General features: G+C 42.6%; 1 protein-coding gene across 6 annotated transcripts in view; it reads left to right on the top strand.

Annotated features, from left to right (window-relative positions):
* LOC308394771 (uncharacterized protein) overlaps positions 1 to 22,661 on the top strand; it is a 47,886-nt gene that overhangs the window by 23,343 nt on the left and 1,882 nt on the right. The window contains exons 1-4 of one of the 6 annotated variants that reach the window (XM_080879284.1): positions 13,314 to 13,551; positions 17,391 to 17,485; positions 17,600 to 17,666; positions 22,505 to 22,610. In XM_080879284.1, the coding sequence (XP_080735410.1) occupies positions 13,513 to 13,551; positions 17,391 to 17,485; positions 17,600 to 17,666; positions 22,505 to 22,610 (307 nt within the window). In that variant the 5' untranslated portion in view covers positions 13,314 to 13,512. The other 5 variants (XM_080879280.1, XM_080879281.1, XM_080879278.1 and 2 more) reach the window with 5 other exon arrangements.

The raw sequence follows: 22,661 nt of genomic DNA on the forward strand, positions 1-22,661 counted from the left end.
ACCTCTCTCATGCTGTTCTGCTGGAGTTTCCACTCCAGCTTCCTCCTGTAATTGTCCTTAGCCTCTCTGATCTTGTCCTTTAGTAACACCTGGACCTTCCTCACCTCCTCTTTGTTGCCCCCTCTGAAAGCCCTCTTCTTGTTGTTGAGGAGGGCTTTGATGTCCTTAGTCACCCACGGCTTGTTATTTGGGTAACAATGAACAGTCTGAGCTGGAACAATGGAGTCGGTGCAGAAAGTTATGTAGTCTGTGATACACTCAGTAAGCCCATTGATGTCCTCGGCGTGAGGCTCACAGAGTGTTTCCCAGTCGGTCACCTCGAAACAGCCCTATAGTTCCGCTATTGCCTCCTCTGACCACCTCCTAACAGTCCTGGTGGTCACAGGTTCCCTCCTCACAATTGGCACATAGCGGGGGGTGAGGTGAATCAGGTTATGATCTGACCTACCAAGTGGGGGGAGGGAGGAGGAGCTGTATGCATCCTTGACGTTAGCATACAGTAAGTCTAAAGTTTTCTCTCCCCTGGTGGGACAGTCCACATATTGTTTGAATGTTGGTAGTGTATTGTCCAGTGATACATGGTTGAAGTCACCCGAGATCACAATAAAGGCACTCGGGTGCTGAGTCTGTAGCCGAGCTATGGCAGAGTGGATAGTGTCACATGCAGCTGTGGGGTTAGCAGAGGGGGGAACATAAACAGCCACCAAGATGACGTGAGAGAATTCCCTGGGTAAATAATACGGCCTGAGTCCAACAGCACACAGTTCAGTGTCCGGGCAACAAATCCTTTCTTTGATTGTTATGTTGGCAGGGTTACACCACCGGTTGTTAACTAAAACAGCAAGCCCACCTCCTTTACGCTTACCGCTAGCGATGCTGTCCCTGTCCGCCCGAACAGTGTGGAAGCCTTCCACGGAAGCATTCTCATCGGGAATGACCTGGTGCAGCCATGATTCGGTGAAACACATCAGGCTACACTCTCGGTATTCCCTCTGACTCCGTACCAGTGCTGAGAGCTCGTCGATTTTACTTGCCAACGATCGCACATTTCCCATCACGATAGACAGCAGACACGGTTTAAACCTCCTCCTCGCTTCGAGCCTCCGCTGTCTCACCGTCACCTTTTTTCTTCTCTTCTGTCCTTGACCTCTGCATCCCCGATGTGTTTTCCTCCAAATTTCAGCTGGTACTTCTGCGGGCACTTCTGCGGGCCTGGCCAGCGAGCCGGCCGGCATCAGGGCGATCAGCTGATCTCTGGAGTAAACAGTCCGTGCGTGTAGGAGATGTGCCGCGGTCCCGTTCCATGATAAAAGTAACAGTTCCACGGCCACCAGAAGAACAAAAACTCTCTCAATCCACATGATTGAGTAAGAGATAGAAAACGGAGGAAAATACAAGTCAGAAAAAAAAAAAGAATACGTAAGAAAAAAGAGCTAAACTAAGAGAAAAGCAGGAGCGACTGTAACAGGCTGCACGCTGGTTGGCGCATGCGCACTTAACCTGATCCACCGGCAGATGGGATCAGGCACATTCATCTGGGAAAGCTTGCCTCGGAGATGGTCTGGAAGGATGGTGTTGAAGGCAGAGCTGAAGTTCACAAACAGGATCCTGGCGTAGGTTCCTGGGGAGTCCAGATGCTGCAGGATGAAGTGTAGGGCCATGTTGATGGCGTCATCTACAGAACTGTTGGCTCTGTATGCAAACTGCAGGGGGTCCAGGAGGGGGGCCGTGAGGGTCTTGAGATAGGAGAGAACCGGGCGCTCAAATGACTTCATGACCACAGATGTCAGAGCCACGGGTCTGTAGTCATTTAGTCCAGTGATCCTAGGTTTCTTGGGCACAGGGATTATGGTAGAGGACTGAAGCAATTCAATTCAATTCAATTCAATTCAATTTTATTTATATAGCGCCAAATCACAACAAAAGTCGCCTCAAGGCGCTTCATAGATACAGAGAAAAACCCAACAATCATATGACCCCCTATGAGCAAGCACTTTGGCAACAGTGGGAAGGAAAAACTCCCTTTTAACAGGAAGAAACCTCCGGCAGAACCAGGCTCAGGGAAGGGCGGGGCCATCTGCTGCGACCGGTTGGGGTGAGAGAAGGAAGACAGGATAAAGACATGCTGTGGAAGAGAGACAGAGGTTAATAACAGATATGATTCAATGCAGAGAGGTCTATTAATACATAGTGAGTGAGAAAGGTGACTGGAAAGGAAAAACTCAATGCATCATGGGAATCCCCCGGCAGCCTACATCTATTGCAGCATAACTAAGGGAGGATCCAGGGTCACCTGGTCCAGCCCTAACTATATGCTTTAGCAAAAAGGAAAGTTTTAAGCCTAATCTTAAAAGTAGAGATAGTGTCTGTCTCCCGAATCCAAACTGGAAGCTGGTTCCACAGAAGAGGGGCCGGAAAACTGAAGGCTCTCCCTCCCATTCTACTTTTAAATACTCTAGGAACAACAAGTAGGCCTGCAGAGCGAGAGCGGAGCGCTCTAATAGGGTGATATGGTATGTTGAGACTAGTAGTTAAACATATGCCATTTTATGACCAGTAGTCAATGTAGTGAATTAGGTTAACAGCTGTAGGCCATATATTATCCTCTAGTTCTGATGGTGTGCTATGTATGTAGTTTAGTCTTTATTATACTCTTGAATAAAAGAAACATAATCATTTCTTAGTTCATTAGATAAAGTGTGCATCACTCTGTATCCTTGATCGGCTGTGAATGTCTTACACTGTTTTCTTGAAATGTTTTATTGCTGAATCATATGAAGAAGGTTGTAAGCAGGAGACTTGGTGTCTGGGGAGAGGAGATTAAAACCACATTCCTTACCCCCCTTCCTACTTTCACACAGAAAGACAGGGAGGCAAGGTCAGGAGCCAGTCTCGCTAAGAATTAGAAAAACCTGTGAAGATGCAGCTTTTATGACAAGGAGGGGGGCTGTTACTAGCTATAAAAGTCTGTGAAAGTTTCTACCATTTTGAGACATGCTCCTGACCCTCTGCAAGGCATCTCTCCCGTCCGGACGTTTCAAATGCTCTGTATTGTTGAAAGTACAAATGATTGTTGATTGAGCATTTATACACCGAGTACTGTCCTTCCTTCAGCCCAAAGATTCAAAGAATTGGGAGATTTCAACAGGTACTACAAGGTCATTAAGATAAGATGGGGCCTGATTATTTAAGACCTTGTATGTGAGGAGCAGGATTTTGAATTCAATTCTGGATTTAACAGGAAGCCAATGAAGGGAAGCCAAAACAGGAGAAATATGCTCTCTCTTTCTAGTCCCTGTCAGGACTCTTGCTGCAGCATTTTGGATTAGCTGAAGGCTTTTCAGTGAGTTTTTTGGACATCCTGATAATAATGAATTACAGTAGTCCAGCCTGGAAGTAATAAATGCATGAACTAGTTTTTCAGCGTCACTCTGAGACAGGATATTTCTAATTTAAGAGATGTTGCGCAAATGGAAGAACGCAGTCTTACATATTTGTTTAATATGTGCGTTGAAGGACATGTCCTGGTCAAAAATGACTCCAAGGTTCCTCCAAGGTAATGCCATCCAGACTAAGAATCTGGTTAGATACCATATTTCTAAGATTTTCAGGGCCGAGTACAATAACCTCAGTTTTATCTGAATTAAGAAGCAGAAAGTTAGCGGCCATCCAGGTCTTTATGTCTTTAAGACATTCCTGCAGTTTAACTAATTGGTGTGTGTCATCTGGCTTCATGGACAGATAGAGCTGGGTGTCATCTGCATAGCAGTGAAAATGTATGCTATGTCTTCTAATGATACTGCCTAAGGGAAGCATGTATAATGTAAACAGAATTGGTCCTAGCACTGAACCCTGTGGAACTCCATAATTAACCTCAGTGTGTGAAGAGGACTCTCCATTTACATGCACGAATTGGAGTCTATTAGATAGATATGATACAAACCACTGCAGTGCAGTACTTGTAATACCTACAGCATGTTCTAATCGCTCTAATAAGATATTATAGTCAACAGTATCGAACGCTGCACTGAGGTCTAGCAGGACAAGCACAGAGATGAGTCCACTGTCAGAGGCCATAAGAAGATCATTTGTAACCTTCACTAAAGCTGTTTCTGTGCTGTGCTGAGCTCTGAAACCTGACTGAAACTCTTCAAATAAACCATTCCTCACCAGATGATCTGTTAGCTGTTTGACAACTACTCTTTCAAGGATTTTTGATATGAAAGGAAGGTTGGAGATTGACCTATAATTAGCTAAGATTGCTGGGTCTAGAGATGGCTTTTTGAGTAAAGGTTTAACTACAGCCAGCTTGAAGGCCTGTGGTACATAGCCGATTATTAGAGATAGGTTGGTCATATTTAAGATCGAAGAATTAATTAATGGCAGGACTTCTTTGAGCAGTTTTGTAGGAATGGGGTCTAAAAGACACGTTGATGGTTTGGAGGAAGTAATTATTGAAGTTAACTCAGAAAGATCAATTGGAGAAAAAGAGTCTAACTTAACATCAATGGTACTAAGAGTAACTGTAGATAATATTACATCTGTGGGATGATTATTGGTAATTTTTTCTCTAATGAAAAAAATTTTATTTGTGAAGAAGTTCATGAAGTCATTACTAGTTAACGTTAAAGGGATGGTTGGCTCAAAAGAGCTCTGACTTTTTGTCAGCCTGGCTACAGTGCTGAAGAGAAACCTGGGGTTGTTCTTATTTTCTTCAATCAGTGATGAATAGTAAGATGTTCTGGCTCTGCGGACAGCTTTCTTATAAAGCAGCAAACTATTTCTCCAGGCTAAATGATGATCCTCTAGATTTGTGACACGCCATTTCCTCTCCAGATTATGAGTCATCTGCTTTAGGGTACGTGTTTGAGAATTATACCACGGAGTCAGGTACTTCTGATTTGAGGCCTTAGTTTTCACAGGAGCTACAGTATCCAGAGTCGTACGTAGTGAGGAGGTGAAATTATTAACAAGATAATCGACATCTGTTGGGCTAGCGTTCAGATAGCTGCTCTGCTCTGTGTTGGTACAGGGCATTGGAGATGATAACAGTGGGTGGATTATATTCTTAAACTTAGTTACAGTGCTTTCAGAAAGACATCTACTTTGATAAAGTCTACTCTCCTCTGCTGTGTAATCAACTATTGTAAATGTAAATGTTATCAGGAAATGATCAGACAGGAGAGGGTTTTCAGGAAACACTGTTAAATGTTCAGTTTCTATGCTATATGTTAAAACAAGATCTAGAGTGTGATTAAAGTGGTGGGTGGGTTCTTTTACATTTTGAGAGAAGCAAATTGAGTCTAATAACAGATTAAATGCCATGTTGAGGCTGTCATTTTTAGCATCTACATGGATGTTAAAATCACCCACAATAATTATTTTATCTGAGCTCAGAACTAAACCAGATATAAAGTCTGAGAAATCAGACAGAAACTCTGTGTAAGGCCCAGGTGGACGATAGATGATAACAAGTAAGACTGGTTTCTGAGTTTCACAGCTGGGGTGGACAATGTTAAGCATCAGGCTTTCGAATGAATTAAAAGTCTGTCTTGGTCTTTCATTAATTAATAGGCTGGTGTGAAAAATTGCTGCCACACTGCCCCCTCGGCCTGTGCTTCGAGATTTCTGGTAGTTAGAATGACTCGGGTGTGTTGATTCATTTAAACTAACATAATCATCCTGCTGCAACCAGGTTTCTGTAAGGCAGAGTAAATCAATTTGTTGATCAATTATTAAGTCATGTACTAACGCGCCCGGGACCACACCTCCGCCACAGTCATCTACTAACAGAGACTTGGAGGAGAGAGACCTAATATTTAATAATCCACATTTCACTGTTTTACTCTTTGGTTCAGATGTGGATACTGTATTGTTCTTTCTTTGTAATTGTTTATGTTTAAGTTGTTTGTTGCTGGTTTTTAGTTTGTTTTTTGTCTTTTTGGAAGCTGACACAGTCTCTATGGAGATGGGTTTTTGGGTGGGTAGCAGGAGGAGAGAAGCTGCAGAGAGGCGTGTAAGACTGCAACTCTGCTTCCTGGTCCCAACTCTGGGTAGTCATATTTTGGGGGTTTAATAAATTTGTCCATATTTCTAGAAATGAGAGCTGCTCCATCCAAAGTGGGACGGATGCCATCTCTCCTAACAAGACCAGGTTTCCTCCAGAAGGTTTGCCAATTATCTATGAAGCCCACATCGTTTCTGGGACACCACTCAGACAGCCAGCAATTTAAGGATAACGTGCGGCTAAACATGTCACTCCTGGTCTGATTGGGGAGGGGACCAGAGAAAACTACAGAGTCCGACATTGTTTTGGCAAAGTTGCACACCGATTCAATATTGATTGAATCAATATTGAAGGCACATGACATGCCTGCAGTGAGGAGTTGAAAATGCCAGAAAACACTGGGGCCAGCTCGTTTACACAGTGTCTGAGGGTGGCAGGAGACACACCGTCTGGGCCGGGAGCTTTCCGAGCATTCAGACTCTTAAACTGCTTCCTCACATCTGCTTCATGAATATGAAGAGTTTGGTGGGAGGAGGTGGTGTGAAATCCTCCTTTGTGTGGGGTGAGGAGGGGGGTGTTGCAGGTGAAGTGTTTGATGGTGGTGATGGGGGAGAGGTGGGGGAATGTCTCCAAAGTGTCTCTATTGTTGGGGCCGTTGGAGGCGTGAAAGCTGCCTGATGGCTCGTCAAAACGGCAGTAAAAGTCGTTAAGGGTGTTGGCAAATAGGTTAAGAACGATAGAATAAAACAAAACAGTAAAAAAATAAAACACATAATACATCAAAATTAAAACAGCATAGAATAAATAAAAAAAACACAGAAGAGGTCGGTCTTATCTCAAAAGGCATGTTGTTCCACAGTTTTGGAGCTGCTACAGAAAAAGCGTTTACGCTCAGTCCTGGGTACATTCAGGAACAGCTGATCAGCTGACTTGAGAAAGGCGGGTATATACGGCTGTAGCAGCTCAGAGAAATAAGATTGGACTAGGCCATGGAGGGCTTTAAAAGCAAATAAAATAATTTAAAAGGAATCCTAAAAAGAAATGGGCAGCAGGTGAAGTGAAGCTAAAATAGGGGAAATGTGCTCAAACTTTCAAGCTGCAGGATATTGGACGCTCTGTAGATGTTTGAAGCACTGACCCCTATATAAAGTGCATTACAGTAATCCAACCGAGTGCTAACAAAGGCATTGATTACTGTGTCAACGTGCCTTTGTGAAAGAATTGGCTTTATTTTAGCTCGCTGCCTGAGCTGAAAGAAGCTTTTACCACTGCTTTGATCTAATTGTCAAGTTTCAGATCACAGTCCACTTTGACCAGCAGGTTTGTGACAGTTGGCTTAACATACTGGGCCAAGGTATAGGGCTTTGGAGCGTGATGTCACGGGTGTGGGCGTGGAAAGGATTTTGGCCCGATCCGCCATTTTGGGGGTCTAGCGCAAGTGAAAAGGGAGCGAAGGCACACACAACAGCCATGGTTCGTAAATATGATAAGGAGATTCTGCAGGTCATTGATCAAAGTATAAAACTAAAATAAAATGTATTAGTGACACAGGATACAAACATGGAAGCAAGATGTGTAATTAGGATTATTTATAATAAATATGTATAAATTAGTGCAATTTCTTTAATCATAAAGAATAACTAAATCCTTCAGGACAATGTCACATCAATGCACTGAACTCACTATACTATAAAGACACATCTCCTGGATGCACTGGTACGCATCTTCAGTGATGTATCCTAGGGTCATCAGGTGTTTTGGGTCTCACAACATCATACACCCTCGCCCAGGCGACCCAGCCGGGGGTGATCAGGCCCCGACTTGCGTACCAGTAGCTACCCACGGATCAGCCTTCTGCCGTATTTTGCGGCAAAATTCTCCACACCCACCGCCGCGCTATGAATTGTGGGATATATGGGACCACGAAACGTACAACAGACCACGCATGATATTTGGGGAAATCAACGGTGCATTTGTAGTATGCATTTGAAGTACACTTCGAATTGGGACAGCCGTGGTCGCATGGCGGTGACGTAACCGCACTTAAAATGCGTACTTCAAGCGTGCAGCCCCTGAATTGGGACACAGCCCCTGAATTGGGACACAGCCTGTTGAAATAAGAAGAGAAAATGCTCTCAATTATGGAGACAGTCAAATAGTCTATTTATGTTTGATGTGTGCTTTGCATTTGTGTGGCTGTTAATAAAGTTAGCGTGCTCTAGGGGGCGTATGCGTTCATCAAAATGGCCGATGGCTGATGTGTATTTTTTCCTCCCTAGAATATCGTCGGCGAAGTTTGCCATGTGCGTTAGATTTCACTGCGCATTTTCATACCTCTGCCAACAGGTTATGGGCCCAGGAAGCTAAGAAGTTTTCCTAAAGCGTCCATCTGTTTTTTGCCACCGAGAGAAACGCCGCGACGTACTGTGCACTCGGTGAGGATTAGCATACCATGCTAGCGCCATGAGCCGACGAGCCGCTGAGTCAAATAGCCGTTGGGCTCGGCTAGTTTTTGATGGAGACGAAAAGAATTACGAACTATGGGAGACGAAATTTTTGGGCCACCTTCGTTTGCAGGGTTTAAGAGACATTATTTTGAGGCAGCCTACCGACGTGGAGGGAGAAGAAGACGGAGCAAAGAATGCAGAGGCATACGCGGAGCTGATCCAGTTTCTGGATGACAAAAGTTTGTCTCTTGTTATGCGAGAAGCAGCGGACGATGGACGGAAGGCGCTGGGGATTCTAAGAAACTATTATGCAGGTAAAGGAAAACCTCGTATAATTAGCCTGTATACAGAACTCCAAAAGCCCAGCAGTGAGAGTGTGACTGAGTATGTGATACGAGCAGAGACAATAATCACAGCCCTGAGGAATGCTGGTGAAACATTGAGTGATGGGCTATTGGTAGCAATGGTTTTGAAGGGACTGCCAGAATCGTTCAAACCGTTTGCTATCCATGTCACACAAAGTGAAGTTGAAGTGACTTTTGCTGAATTTAAAACTAAACTGCGAAGCTTTGAAGACACAGAGAAAATGCGCGCCGCAGCGTCAGATGACAACATCATGAAAGCACGTGCAAGACCGAGCGACAATTCCACGTTTGAAAAATCGAATGACCGTGGGGCCGGCAACGCAGACATAGTGTGTTTCAGATGCGGACTAAAAGGACACAAAGCCAGGACGTGTCAGCGCAAGCAGTGGTGCAGCGAGTGTAAAAGCACCACCCATTGGGACTCAACATGCAGACGGAAACGGCGGCAAGACAACGCACGGAAAGTTTCTGAGGAGTCGGGTAGCAAAGACTACGCATTCCGGGTAAGCAGCGAGGATGCAGCGTTCCAGTCAGAGCATGGCATCAACAAAAAGGGTCTGATGGTGGACACAGGGGCAACTTCGCATATTGTCACAGATATAACGAAGTTCAGGAGATTTGACGACAGTTTCCAGCCCAAGTCACACTACGTAGAGTTGGCTGACGGCACAAAGTGCACTGGAGTTGCAGAGCAAAGAGGGGAGGCAGAGTTTTGCTTGATGGACAGCAGGGGGCAGTGCCACAAATGGGGCAACTATGATCTTCAAGCAAGGAAAAGACACCCTGCGACACAAAGACGGTACAAGGTTCCCAATACATGAGTACAACAGACTGTACTACCTACAAACAGTAAACACTGAAGGTAAAGACCAGTGTAAGGGTTGCTATGACATGCAAACATGGCATGAAATTCTCGGTCACTGTAATTATGATGACATTCAGAAATTACAGGGGGTTGTTGATGGTATGGCAATCAAAGGAAAAACAGACAAATCTGTCTTGCATTGTGAAGTGTGCACACAGGGAAAGTTTGTTCAAACTAGAAACAGGGACCCTGATGCACGAGCCAAAACCGCCTTAGAGCTGGTACACACAGACCTAGCTGGTCCAGTAGACCCAGAGTCCAGAGATGGATATAGATTTGCACTATCATTCACTGATGACTATTCCAGTGCAGTGTTTGTGTATTTTCTGAAAAACAAGAGTGACACAGCAAAAGCGACACAGAAGTTTTTGGCTGATACAGCCCCGTATGGGCAAGTTAAATGTATCAGGTCTGACAATGGAACAGAGTTTATGGGAAATGAGTATCAGGCACTCCTTAGCAAAAATGGAATCAGGCATGAGACCTCAGCACCATACTCACCACACCAAAATGGTACTGCAGAACGCAATTGGCGTACTCTTTTTGATATGGCCAGGTGTATGTTAATAGAGAAGCAGTTACCTAAAGAGTTGTGGACTTACGCAGTGCAAACAGCAGCTGTAGTGAGGAATAGATGTTTTAACAGACGCACAGAATAGACACCATATTTGATGCTGACAGGAAGAAGGCCAAACCTTTCCAGGATGCAGACATTTGGGTCAGTGTGTTATGCCTACAGGCAGAACAAGAGAAAACTAGACTCAAGGTGTGAGAAAGGAATTTTTGTTGGCTATGACAAGAACAGTCCAGCTTATATGGTCTACTACCCAGACAGTGGGAAAGTACAGAAGCATAGACTGGTGAAGTTTGAGACTAAAACAAGAGTAGAGAGACAAACACAGACTGACAAGGTGCCAGATGATGAGGGTGACTTTGAGACACCAAACAGGTTCACCAAGACCAGAGAACAGACTGATGTGAGTACAGAACACACAGATACTCAGGAACAGATCCCAGTAAGCATGTCTGAGATGAGCAGCCAGTCACAGGAGAATGAACTCGACTGCGAGGCTGCAAGGTATCCTTCCAGAGTGAGAAAAAGGCCTGGGTATTTAAGTGAATATGTTACTGATAAGGAGGATTGTGATCAAGTACTTACAAACATGGATTATTGTTACAGAGCAATGTGTAACATTCCCCAAACATTCAAGGAAGCAATAACTTCATCTAACTCAGAGAAATGGGTCAGTGCAATGGATGAAGAGATGCAATAACTAAGTGAAAATGACACATTTACCTTAACCACTTTGCCTGAGGGTAAGAAGACAGTGGGGGGTAGATGGGTGTACGCAGTCAAAAACAATGTTAATGGATCTGAGAAGTACAAGGCACGTTATGTTGCTAAAGGATATAGTCAGAGGATAGGTGTGGATTATGAAGAAACATTTTCCCCTACTGCTAACCTGACTAGTATCAGAGTGTTGATGCAAAAGGCAGCACAAGAAAACATGCTTTTACATCAGATGGATGTTAAAGCTGCCTATCTTCACGCACCAATAGATTGTGAGGTATTCATGGAACAACCTGAGGGTTATGAGGTAAAATCCGACACAAATGAAAAACTGGTGTGCAAGTTGAAAAAGTCGCTATATGGGCTAAAACAATCAGGCCGAAATTGGAACAAGTTGTTGCATGAATATCTGAGTGAGAACAACTTTGTGCAGAACCCCGCTGACCATTGTGTTTACACAAAAATGACAGAAAATAAGAAGGTGATTCTGATAGTATGGGTGGATGACCTGATCATTGCTGCTAGTGATGAAAGTGAACTAACTGTTGTGAAGAAAATGCTTGCAGCAAAATTCAAAATGAAGGATTTGGGTAAACTGAGACATTTCATTGGTATAGATTTTGACCAGAGTGATAACTGTGTAAAAATGTCACAAAAACAATATGTGGAAAAAATACTTGAAAGATTCAACATGCAGGATTGTAAAGAAAGACAGACACCTTGTGAGCAAAAACTGAACTATGCTGATGATGCAGAAATGATGAGTGATGTCAAAAGGTACAGAGAGGCAGTTGGTAGTCTGATCTATTTGGCTACATGCACAAGACCAGACTTGAGTTTTATAGTCAGTAAACTTTCACAGTACTTTACTGAGCCAACTGAAGACCAATGGACTACAGTAAAACATGTACTGAGGTATCTGAAAGGGACAACCGAGAAAGAACTGTGTTACAGGAAATGTGACAACAAAGAACTGAGGTTGTGGGCATACAGCGATGCTGATTGGGCAGCTGATGTAACAGACAGACGGAGTACAACTGGTTATTGCATAAGCTTGTCTGTAGATGGTCCTTTAATCTCATGGAAAACCAAAAGACAACCTACTGTTGCATTATCTACCTGTGAAGCGGAGTACATGGCTTTAGCTGCAACCCTACAAGAAGTTTTGTACCTAATGCAACTGTTACAAGGTATTGATGGACAAAAATATGCACCGCCAAAAGTTCATGAAGATAATCAGGGTGCAATTGCGTTGGCGAAGAATCCTGTGACGAGACAGAGATGTAAACATGTTGACATAAAGTACCACTTTGTGAGGTCAACTGTGAGTGCAGGAAAAATAACTCTGGATTATTGTTCAACAGAAGAGATGGTTGCAGATGTAATGACAAAGCCTGCAACAAAAGTTAAGTTGTTCAAGTTTGAGAAGTTTATGTTCGGGCATTAACATGGTATACGGACATGTATACAGTACTGAGGAAGAAACCTTTTGTTTGTTGTTTTTTGTTTGCTTAAGAGCATCATAATATGAGAGCAAGTGGGGGTGTTGAAATAAGAAGAGAAAATGCTCTCAATTATGGAGACAGTCAAATAGTCTATTTATGTTTGATGTGTGCTTTGCATTTGTGTGGCTGTTAATAAAGTTAGCGCGCTCTAGGGGGTGTATGCGTTCATCAAAATGGCCGATGGCTGATGTGTATTTTTTCCTCCCTAGAATATCGTCGGCGAAGTTTGCCATGTGCGTTAGATTTCACTGCGCATTTTCATACCTCTGCCAACACAGCCACTCACCCCCTCCTTCCTGGCTCACAGCTTTTTCTTCTTCTTGGTTGGCAACCAATGTTAAGGCGCATTACCACCCCCTGGCTCACAGCTCAGTGGACATTTAGATGAGAAAATATATATTTGACACATTTAAGAAAATAAATAAATAAATAAAAATAAACAAAATAAATGTTTATTAAGACATTTTGGTAGGAACTTGCTTTATTTAAAAAATGTTTTTGCTCATTCTTGCTCTATAAAAGAGTTTATTTCTTTTAGAATCACTCATCTTAGCAGTAGGATTTACATGAAAAGAGAAACAAATTAAATTTGAGTGAAAATATACATTTTGCAATCTCTGGTCAACTGACTCAGTGAATCAAATTACTCAAATTCGATTCGCTTTGGTGAGTGACTCATTCAATCTCGATTCAGTAAAAAGAATCTAATTTACCATCACTGGAAAGGAAAGGACTGGAAAGGCGCTACTTTTGAAATAACTCTCTCACGTGGTTACGTTGTGCAGCTGAGTCACGTGACCGCACAGCAACAAATCACAGCAGAGCCGGGAAAAGGGGGCGGAGCAAAGTGTCTGTGCAGGAGAGGAGTCGAGCAGAGAGAGCTGCTTTTTCATGAAACGGGAGTAAAGTAGTGAACTTACTGGAACATATACCACTACCAAAGTTTGGATCGATATCTGCATCGATCTGCACACCCTTGTCTCCTGGATTGTAGCTGAGATCAGCGTGAACCACGTGGGTCTCTGCTCACTGATGTTTCCTGTTTCTCTCGGTTTGTGGGCTCATCTAAAGGTAAGCACCGAGCTAACTTTAATGTGGGTTCCGTTTATGTTGAGTTTAGCTCTGTTGAGGATAATAGATTGCTTGGTATACACTGGAGTTAGACAGACTGTAGAGTTTGTGATTGCTTGCAACATTATGAAATGGTGGTTGCTAGGGGGTAAGAATATATATAGAAAATTAGCCTTGGTATATGAACAAAAGGATGGGCTGCAGGGCAGGAGAACAGTCTACCCCCACCCCTAAGACAGGAAGCCACAGGTACAAGCCTGGGGGAGGGCAACCCCAGGGTGAATAATAAAGATTAACAGACCACGTGACTTTCGCGTAGAGCTGGGCGATATAAGATTTTTTCATATCATGACATGTTTTTTTCATTTCAGGCGATAACGATATCTATCACGATATAAGCCAAATAACTATATTTGTAAGATTTAAATGTGCCATTGCTCACAAGTAAAATGTGAAATAATCAGCAGCTTGTTTTTATTTATATATTTATTTCCCATAAGTTCATCCATTAAGCGGACGCGAATGGATGGATGAAGTTCAACAGGGTAGATGTACTTAAGGAACATGAGACTTTTTCAGATAAATAAAGGCAAATATTGCAAACTACACAAAAGGCAGCCGCTAAAGCGTTTAAGTTTCAAAATAGAACAAACGAAACAGACTACTAAATTGTCAATTCCACTTAGAAACAAAATATTAATTCTAAAAATAAGTCTTAGTTTGTTTTACAGAAGAACAGACAAAACTGACTAACTTTTGTCAATATCAAATAAACTGAGAACTAAAAGGAAATTCTCAATCTCTCCTTGTTGTATAGCTGAGCTTTTCAAAAAGTTTTAACAGTTACTTTAGTCTCACAAAAGCCGAATGACGAATTAGCGCTTCCAGTCAGAGACTGAGGTTACGTCCACACGTACACGGGTATTTTTGAAAACGGAAATTTTCCGTTTTCGTTTTAAAAAATAATCCCGTCCACACATAAAGGCAGAAATGAAGGAAAACGCTGCTATGAACTTGCCAAAGCAGCAGGTGGAGCTAGATTCCTAATCGTGCAGAAATGTTGGCCAATCAGAAGTCTAGAAGCCTCGGTGGGAAAAAGTAAACAAAGCTGGGGCATAGAAGCAGAACCGAGTCGTATGTGTGGAGGGACAGTAACTGTGTGTATATGTAAGCATTTAAACACTGCAGAGAGTAGAATTAACAGTAACAGTATTATAGAAATTCATTTCACCGAAACAATAACGTGGTGCACAGTGTGACGCATGCACCAGTTTATTGTATTTCCAGACTTGCTTCCGGCACAATTTACAGTGCACGCTACTCTGTTTTTTGTCAGACTTGAAATAGCCGAAATACCTTCACACTACGGAACTTCTATGGCTCTTCCGTTCGACAATCTCTCCGGCATTGGAACCATCATCTGTTTTCTCTTCGGTAACCTTCGGTCACGCTCGGTTGATTTTTCTAGTTGGCACACTCATTTCCTCCATTACCCGGGCGTTACGGTCGCTGGCTGCTTCCCAAACAAATACAAATGTACGGCTTGGCACTTGTGCTGTACGTAACAAGTCACGCGACGTGACGCTGCGGCTGTGATTGGTTCGGCTCTGCGCTACTTAATTTGGATTGGCTGACCTCTTTTTTTTTTTTTTTTTTTAAAGAGGACAAGAGCGGCGAGGTCTATCGCGATAGCTTAATTTCTCTATCGAGTAAAAGTTATATCGCGATAGATATCGTTATCGTTCTATCGCCCAGCTCTTCTTTTGCGCATTGCATGCCGGGAACTCATGGCAAAACATTCCAAGTACCGCATCAAATGCAAGCATTTGTAGCACCGCAAAACGTTCATTCTCCGGTTCCAATAAATTCTTTCTTTTTCTTTGCCCCCCAAAAAAGGTATGTACAAAACAAAGGAGAACAATGTGACCTGAAGTTAATAAACTTCATGAGTGCATACACTCATGAAGTTTAGTAACTTCAGGCCACTGCAACAAGCCCAGGTACGGTTTACCGACGGATGGTTACAGGACCTTGAAATGCACCGGACTGAGGCAATTTTCCCTTAGGATGACCAGGCATCGCGTGCTGGTGATTTAGCAAAACTCACCTGAGGAATCCTGCTTGACAACGCCACATTCTTATAGAACATTTCAAAATTAGCTGCAACACACCTTGTGAGCTGGATTTGAAGTGGGTTTAATAAACACTTTACAATTTGAATGGAAACATGCCAGCCAACACAAGGATCATCTCGGAAATTCGGCCACCACCCTTATATCTTATATACACCATCACAGACACTCTCAAACAAAGAACATTCCACAGCACATCATGCATACCTAAAGGTTCAGTCCAGCTCATCCATGACCTTCTCCCACACTAAGAAACGTTATGACCACCCGTCACCTCCCTTAGAGCAGGATGTCTAGAGCTCTTCCAGTCTACGATGGGTCCACTGTGAGGGTGCAATAACATGGGGCCCACTGGTGATAACATTCTACATGCATGCATACAACTGGTGAACACTAAAGTGAGGAAATAATATTACTATTACTAATGTGATATGATTTATAGGAAAGGAAATGTGCCACTGCAATTAAAACTTTGGGTGTCAGATAATTATTTATTAAAAGCTCGACATTTTAAATGAGAATAAGAAAGAAAAGTATGTCTTTGTGCCCCCTTTTCCCTGTTCATGCCCTATCGGCCCCCCTGGCTAAACTTTGCTAGATCCGCCCCTGCACAGTTACCAGCGTCAGCTACGTAGAAAAAGATCCTGGTGTAGAAAGTAATATTAAATACATTCAAACAACAGCTGATCAAGCTTAAACGTGCTGCTGTTGTTCAGCCACTGGTTTCCTCTTTCTGGTGCAAAGTGGGCCAAAAGCAAACCAGAGACACGGACTCGCGACAGAAAAGCCGATCAGCTGATCGTTAAGCAGTTTCACGATTGAAGTAGCAGCAAGAAGAGGCAGTCGCTTGTTAAGATTAACGCAGGAATGCTTTACAAACATTCAGAGATGGACTTACACAATTGCTTTACTTCTCTCGGGATAACTTTGTCGGAGATGAAATGCCGGGTTGCTAGCGAAGCTCCACATGCTATCCAGACCACCGACAGGTCCCGCATGCCACAGCCGCTCTATCACGTGACCACACTGCTCCGACGTGCTAACGTTCTGAGGTGAGTTACGGCGTGTTGCAAGTTTTGTGAGGTGCTTTCGTGATATTTAATGGATCGGATTACATTTTTTATTTTTCTCCGATATCCGATCCAGTAATTTAGGTCAGTATCGGACCGATACCGATACGTAATATCGGATCGGTCCATCTCTAGTTTTAACGGCAGACTCAGCTTTGCCGTTGCTCTGCGGATAGCCAGGTGATGAGGTATGGTGTCGAAATTCCCATTTCCAGCTGAAGTTGGCAAACTCTGTTGAGCTGTACTGGGGCCCGTTGTCAGAAAAAACAATATTTGGGATTCCCTGACGTGCGAAATGAGCCTTTAGTTTCCTAATCACAGTACTCGACTTGGTATCAGGTAGATTATCTATCTCCCAAAAGTTGGAGTAATAATCAACAGTTATTAGGTAGTCCCTACCCTCAAAGTTGAATAAATCTGTCCCAACTTTGGTCCATGGTCTAGTGGTCGGCTCGTGTGGTTTTAGTGTCTCTTTCTGTTGTTTTACATCCACAGACCGACATATGTCACGTGTAGCGATGTACTTTTTGATGTGGTCGTTCATACCGTGCCAGTAGACACAGTCTCTAGCTCTCCTGAGGCACCCTTCTGTGCCGATGTGTGTTGAGTGAATTCGCTGTGTTATATCTGCCTGCAGTGCTTCTGGAATCACCACTCTCTCTCCCTTGAAGACCAATCCATCCTGTGTGCTCAGTTCATCCTGCAAAGATTGGAACTGGGTTATTTCAACAGGTACATCTTTCTTACAGGCCGGCCACCCCTTTTGTATTGTTTTTATCAGCGTTTGTAGTGTGTGGTCGGTTCTTGTCCCTGCCCGTATTCTGTCCATGCTTTCTGTTAAAACAGGTACATAGTCCACCATGTTGACACATTCTGTCTCCAACTCCGTCTGGCTTTTGATGCTATCCTGCAGGTAGGCCCTACTCAGCGTATCAGCAAGTAGCATGTCGCGGCCTGGAACATATGTTATGGTTATATCATATTTTTGCAGCCTTAATAACATCCTTTGCAGTCTCTTAGGTGCATGTAACAGTGGCTTTTTAATAATGATCTCGAGTGGCTTGTGGTCTGATTGCACTCTCACAAGACGGCCATATGTATATTGGTGGAATTTCTCCATCCTAAACACAATAGCTAAGCATTCCTTTTCAATTTGTGCATAACCTCGTTCAGTGAGCGTCAGTGCACGACTTGCAAATGCCACTTCAAAGCGTTGTTGAGTGGTCTTGGGTCAATACATACTGTATCCTGGGTTTGCCATTTGGCTTCTGCACTGTCACCATCCCACTGATCCAATCAGTACTACCTTCCACTGGTGCTATTATTTGTCTGTCTGCAAGACTCATCAGTTCCTCTTTCAGTGGTTTCATCATCGACACTGGGACTGTGCGTTTTGGCAGTTTGACGGGCTGCACTGTTGTGTCGATTTCCAGCTCATATTCACCTTGCAAACATCCATCTCCTGTAAACACATCCTGAAACTCAGGCTTTATCTCTTCCAACAACCATGCGTTTTTCTCTGATGGAGCTGTTGTCACTGAGCTGTCCAAAGCACAGATGTTATCATATTTAACTTGTATTAGCTTCATCGCTTCACTAGCTGTTCTCCCAAGTAGAGGTGTTTTACAATCCTCCTCTACCACTTGGAACTCGACTCTGTACTATTTGTTTTTTCTTGGGTTTGTCAGCTTGACCTTACACTTTCCTAATGGACACAGCCTTGACTTATTGTACATCACAAGAACCTTGTCTGTGTGCTCCATTTTGATGTTCGGGTTCAACAAGTTGATGGGAATAACGTTGCAGGTTGCACTGCAGTCAACTTGAAACTTGACCAGGCTGTTGCCAATCATCATGCCTGCAAACAGCTGCTCTCGTTTTTTCATGTCTGATTCTCTGATCTGGTTCACTTCTACTGCAGTCTGTGTCATAGCTGTGACAGTCATTATGTCCTCACAGGAATCAGAGTCCTGCTCCGTCACTGTGTGGACCTTTTTTCCATTTTCACTCTGTCTGCTTTTACTCCTGCATGCAAAATGATTTTCTTTGCCACATTTTTTGCATTTTTTTCCATATGCTGGGCATTTTGATTTGAGTCTTTCATGTGCTCTTCCACAAAATCTGCATGATATCTCTTTATCCAGTCTTTTTCTCTCTTTTTGTTTTACTGCATGCAGTTCCTCTACAGCCTGTCCCGCTATTGTTTTGTTGTATTCTCTTGAAATCTCCATTGCTCTACAAATATCTAGACATCTGTCTAATGTGAGGTTCTCTTCTCTGAGCAACCTTTCCCTCCAACTGGAGCTGTTCGTGCCACAGACGATCCTGTCTCTGATCAGTGAGTCTTTTAATTGTCCAAAGTTGCAGGTGCTCGCCAGCATTCTCAGGTCCGTAACATATTTATCAATATTTTCTCCTGGAGCCTGATTGCATGCAAAAAATCTGTATCTCTCGACAGTCTCATTAACTTTGGGATTACAGTGTTCATCGATTTTTCTCATCAGCTCACTTACTGTTACCCTTGCCTCAGCTGCCACCATGTTTCATCTTGTTCTCTCTAAACTTCACAAGATGCTCGGTTGAACTTTCCCTCCTCCGAGGTAAACTTTTATTAAACTCTTAATAAACAGTCATGAGTCTCTGCTTCTCACCTTCGGGTGTTACACTCTCAAGACTCCGGGCGGAACACACAGGTAAATGCAATTCCCCTTGCTACAAACACAAATGATTAAAACTCCTAAAACTAAGTAGATTATGTTTCTCTAAAATGTGACAATGATGCCAGGGCTGCACCATTTTGCATAAAATGAGAATCACAATTTTTTTGCTTAGAATTGAGATCACGATTCTCTCACGATTTTCTTTTCCAATATAAATATTTATTGCACTTACTCCGTAATTTCTTTGTGCCTGGGGGAGTTTGACGGGTATGGGGAAGTGCTGTATAAGGTTCCCGTTATTGATGTTTGGGTGGTTGACGGGGACTGATTTTCTCCTGTCACTTTCTTGGCCTTTACAGCTTCGTCATATTGCACTTTATGGTGACGTTTAAGGTGGTTATACAAATTCGTAGTGTTAGCTTGCGGTGCTGCTACTATGGCAAAACACAGCTTGCAAATGATATCTTTTTGACTCTCATCTTCTTTGAAACCAAAAACCTTCCACATGGAGGAACGAGAACCTTTTCTTGGAATTAATGTTACAGTGGGGTTGTCATTCTCACCACCATCAGAGCTTTTCCTCTGCACTCATTGTGGTTTCTCCCCTCCGGCAGTTTCTCTCACGTGCTCTTCGTTGTTTTTTCCCCTTCCAGCTGGCTTCTGTATCACGTGGTATACGGCTCTGTCCTTGTCATTTGTTGAGCATGAAGAGTGAGCGCTTGTTTTCATGCAGATTATGTCCCGGAGCAAAACGCGGTACAATCGTCATCTTTTTTTTTCTTTTCTTACATCATTGTCATTTGGAAATGAGATTGCACATAAGTATGAATTGAGATCGCGATTTTCTAACATTTAATTGTGCAGCCCTAAATGATGCCATCGGACAGATTTGACATAGGAGACAGACCTTCAAAATAAAACAGGAAACATGAGACACAGACATGACAATACAAACTTGATAACATAAGACACTCGGCATGAAACACAAAGGGTGAGGAAACTTAAATACAGGGGAAGAAAATAAAAGAGAAATCTAATAACCAAATGAACTTCGCTGACCTAAAGAACTTAAACATAGAACTCAAAACACTGGTTCAAAAGACCCAGGAACGTGACAAATGCATAAATAACTGAGCTGCTGAAGCAGGTATATAGTGCTGAATTAACTCAAAACAATTCAGATTAGCCTTGACCGTCTTAGCAATCTTCTTTACATACTTGTCCAATTTAAGACGTAAATCAAAAATTATTCCTAAAAACTTCTCATCTTACTAAGTGAGTTGAACAAGATGATAAAATCAGAAACACAGGCTTAAAATACCATCTGGTATTCATTGCATTGCATGTGTGTGTATGTGTTAGTAGGATTAAAACATTCTGTGCTTATTAGGGCTGCCACGATTACGTCGACTATCAAAAGCGTCGACGACTGATTTAATAGTCGACGCATCGTTTGAAGCTTTGTAAGATCACAAAAGACGCAGGAATAAGTAGTAGGATTTAAGAGTGTAATAACGGACTGAAACAGAAGATGGCAGCACTGCATGCACAAGGATGCTAGCTGCCGTTAAACCCCGAAGAAGAAGTAGCTCTGTCCCAGAATTCATAGCGCAGCCCAGCTCAGTTTTCAACAATGGTGGCAGCTAGTTGTAATATTACTCTTATTATTCTTTCTGTGTCACAAAATAAACGTTTAACATATTTTCAGAATGTAACTGTATAAACCTCAAATATCTGCTCAGTTTACCAAGACACCACATATTTTCAAAAGCGCTCCGACGTTTTCGGAGACGTCTGTTGCCCACTAGCTCGATAGCTAGCCGGGGTTCAAGGCTCACTAGAGCCCATGAGAGCACCGGACCCCCGGCAAATCGTTGTCAAACCCACCGCTGTCTTTCACTACTCAGGTTAAACATATATAAGTCACTTAGATAACTTACAAATGTTATTGTTTGGCTTTTTTTTTAGTATTTTATTTGTTCCTGAGTAAATCGGTTTGGCTGAGATTAAAGTTATAGTTTTTACACAGCTGAATAAACGTCAAGCAGACAGCTGATTATCAGAAGCATGAGATGCTCGAGAATATACTCCGGTGTCCCGTTATATTTTAGATAGCAAGGAGTTTATTAAACTTCACCGAAACAATCTGCAAATTTCATTAAAATGTAATAAACTATCATCTTGTCTTTATTTTTACTTAGCACATACTTTAAACACTTAAAGCTGTAAGCTAATGATAGTTATATAAGAGCAGATGCATGCTGGTGCAATAAGCTGTATGTTTTACGTCCAATGGATGCATGATCTGATTAGTCGACTAATCGCAAAAAATATTGGTGACTAGTCGACTATCAAAATAATCATTTGTGGCAGCCCTAGTGCTTATGTATGTCGTTTTAATTACTGTCGCCTTTTTCTGAAACAAATCTGTTTACTACACCTTCTTGTTTCAGAAACACCTAAAGAGGAAAGTCTCTATTGTAGTCAAGCACAGCTAAATTCTGCTTGTGAGTTAACCTAGCAAACCACACCGTGTGTTGTTAACACCTTAAACATGTACCTCCTCATGCCACTTCCTCTATGATTTTTGACACCCCTATATGGAGGACAACAAGAGCCACGCACATCAAAATAAAGAATTCTGTGCTTAAATAATGAATTGTAGAATAAATTCTCCATTTGTAAAATAATTCCACATTAACATAGTGAGTTTCGAAATGTTTTTTAAAGTCCTCATTACCATCCTAGCTCCCCTAGGATGGTAATGAGGTGCTTGAAATGTTGTAGGTGGCTGAGTTTATACTGCTACCATTGAGACTGATCGGGACTCCATCTTTGTGGATCTATGGAAGTCCATATATACAGGGTGTAGCATCCCCTGGGTAAAGGTGGTGATGTGCAGGGGGGGTCAGTGGTTTTTCCCTTTCAAGTTCTTGTAGGCAACTGATGACTTTCTTTTTGTAGTTGCTTCTGGGGTTTCACCTTGAAGCTTCATAGGTATTGTTGTCACTGAGGAGTTTAGTCATGTTTATTTGCTCTGCTTCTTTTTGTCAGGGATAAAATACACATATATATACTTTTTGTGTCCAAGCTGAGTAACAGGAGGAGAAGAGTCTGGTGGTGCAGCAGAGGAACAATTTCAGCCATTTGGACTCAGCTCAGCCACTACAGAGGAAACAATGTCTTCAACACAAAAGGTAAGAAAAACATCACAGTTACACTGTTATTGAAACTGCGTGCACAGCTGG

The sequence above is a fragment of the Rhamphochromis sp. 'chilingali' genome (assembly GCF_963969265.1).
Source record: "Rhamphochromis sp. 'chilingali' genome assembly, chromosome: 1".
Classification (NCBI taxonomy): domain Eukaryota; kingdom Metazoa; phylum Chordata; class Actinopteri; order Cichliformes; family Cichlidae; genus Rhamphochromis; species Rhamphochromis sp. 'chilingali'.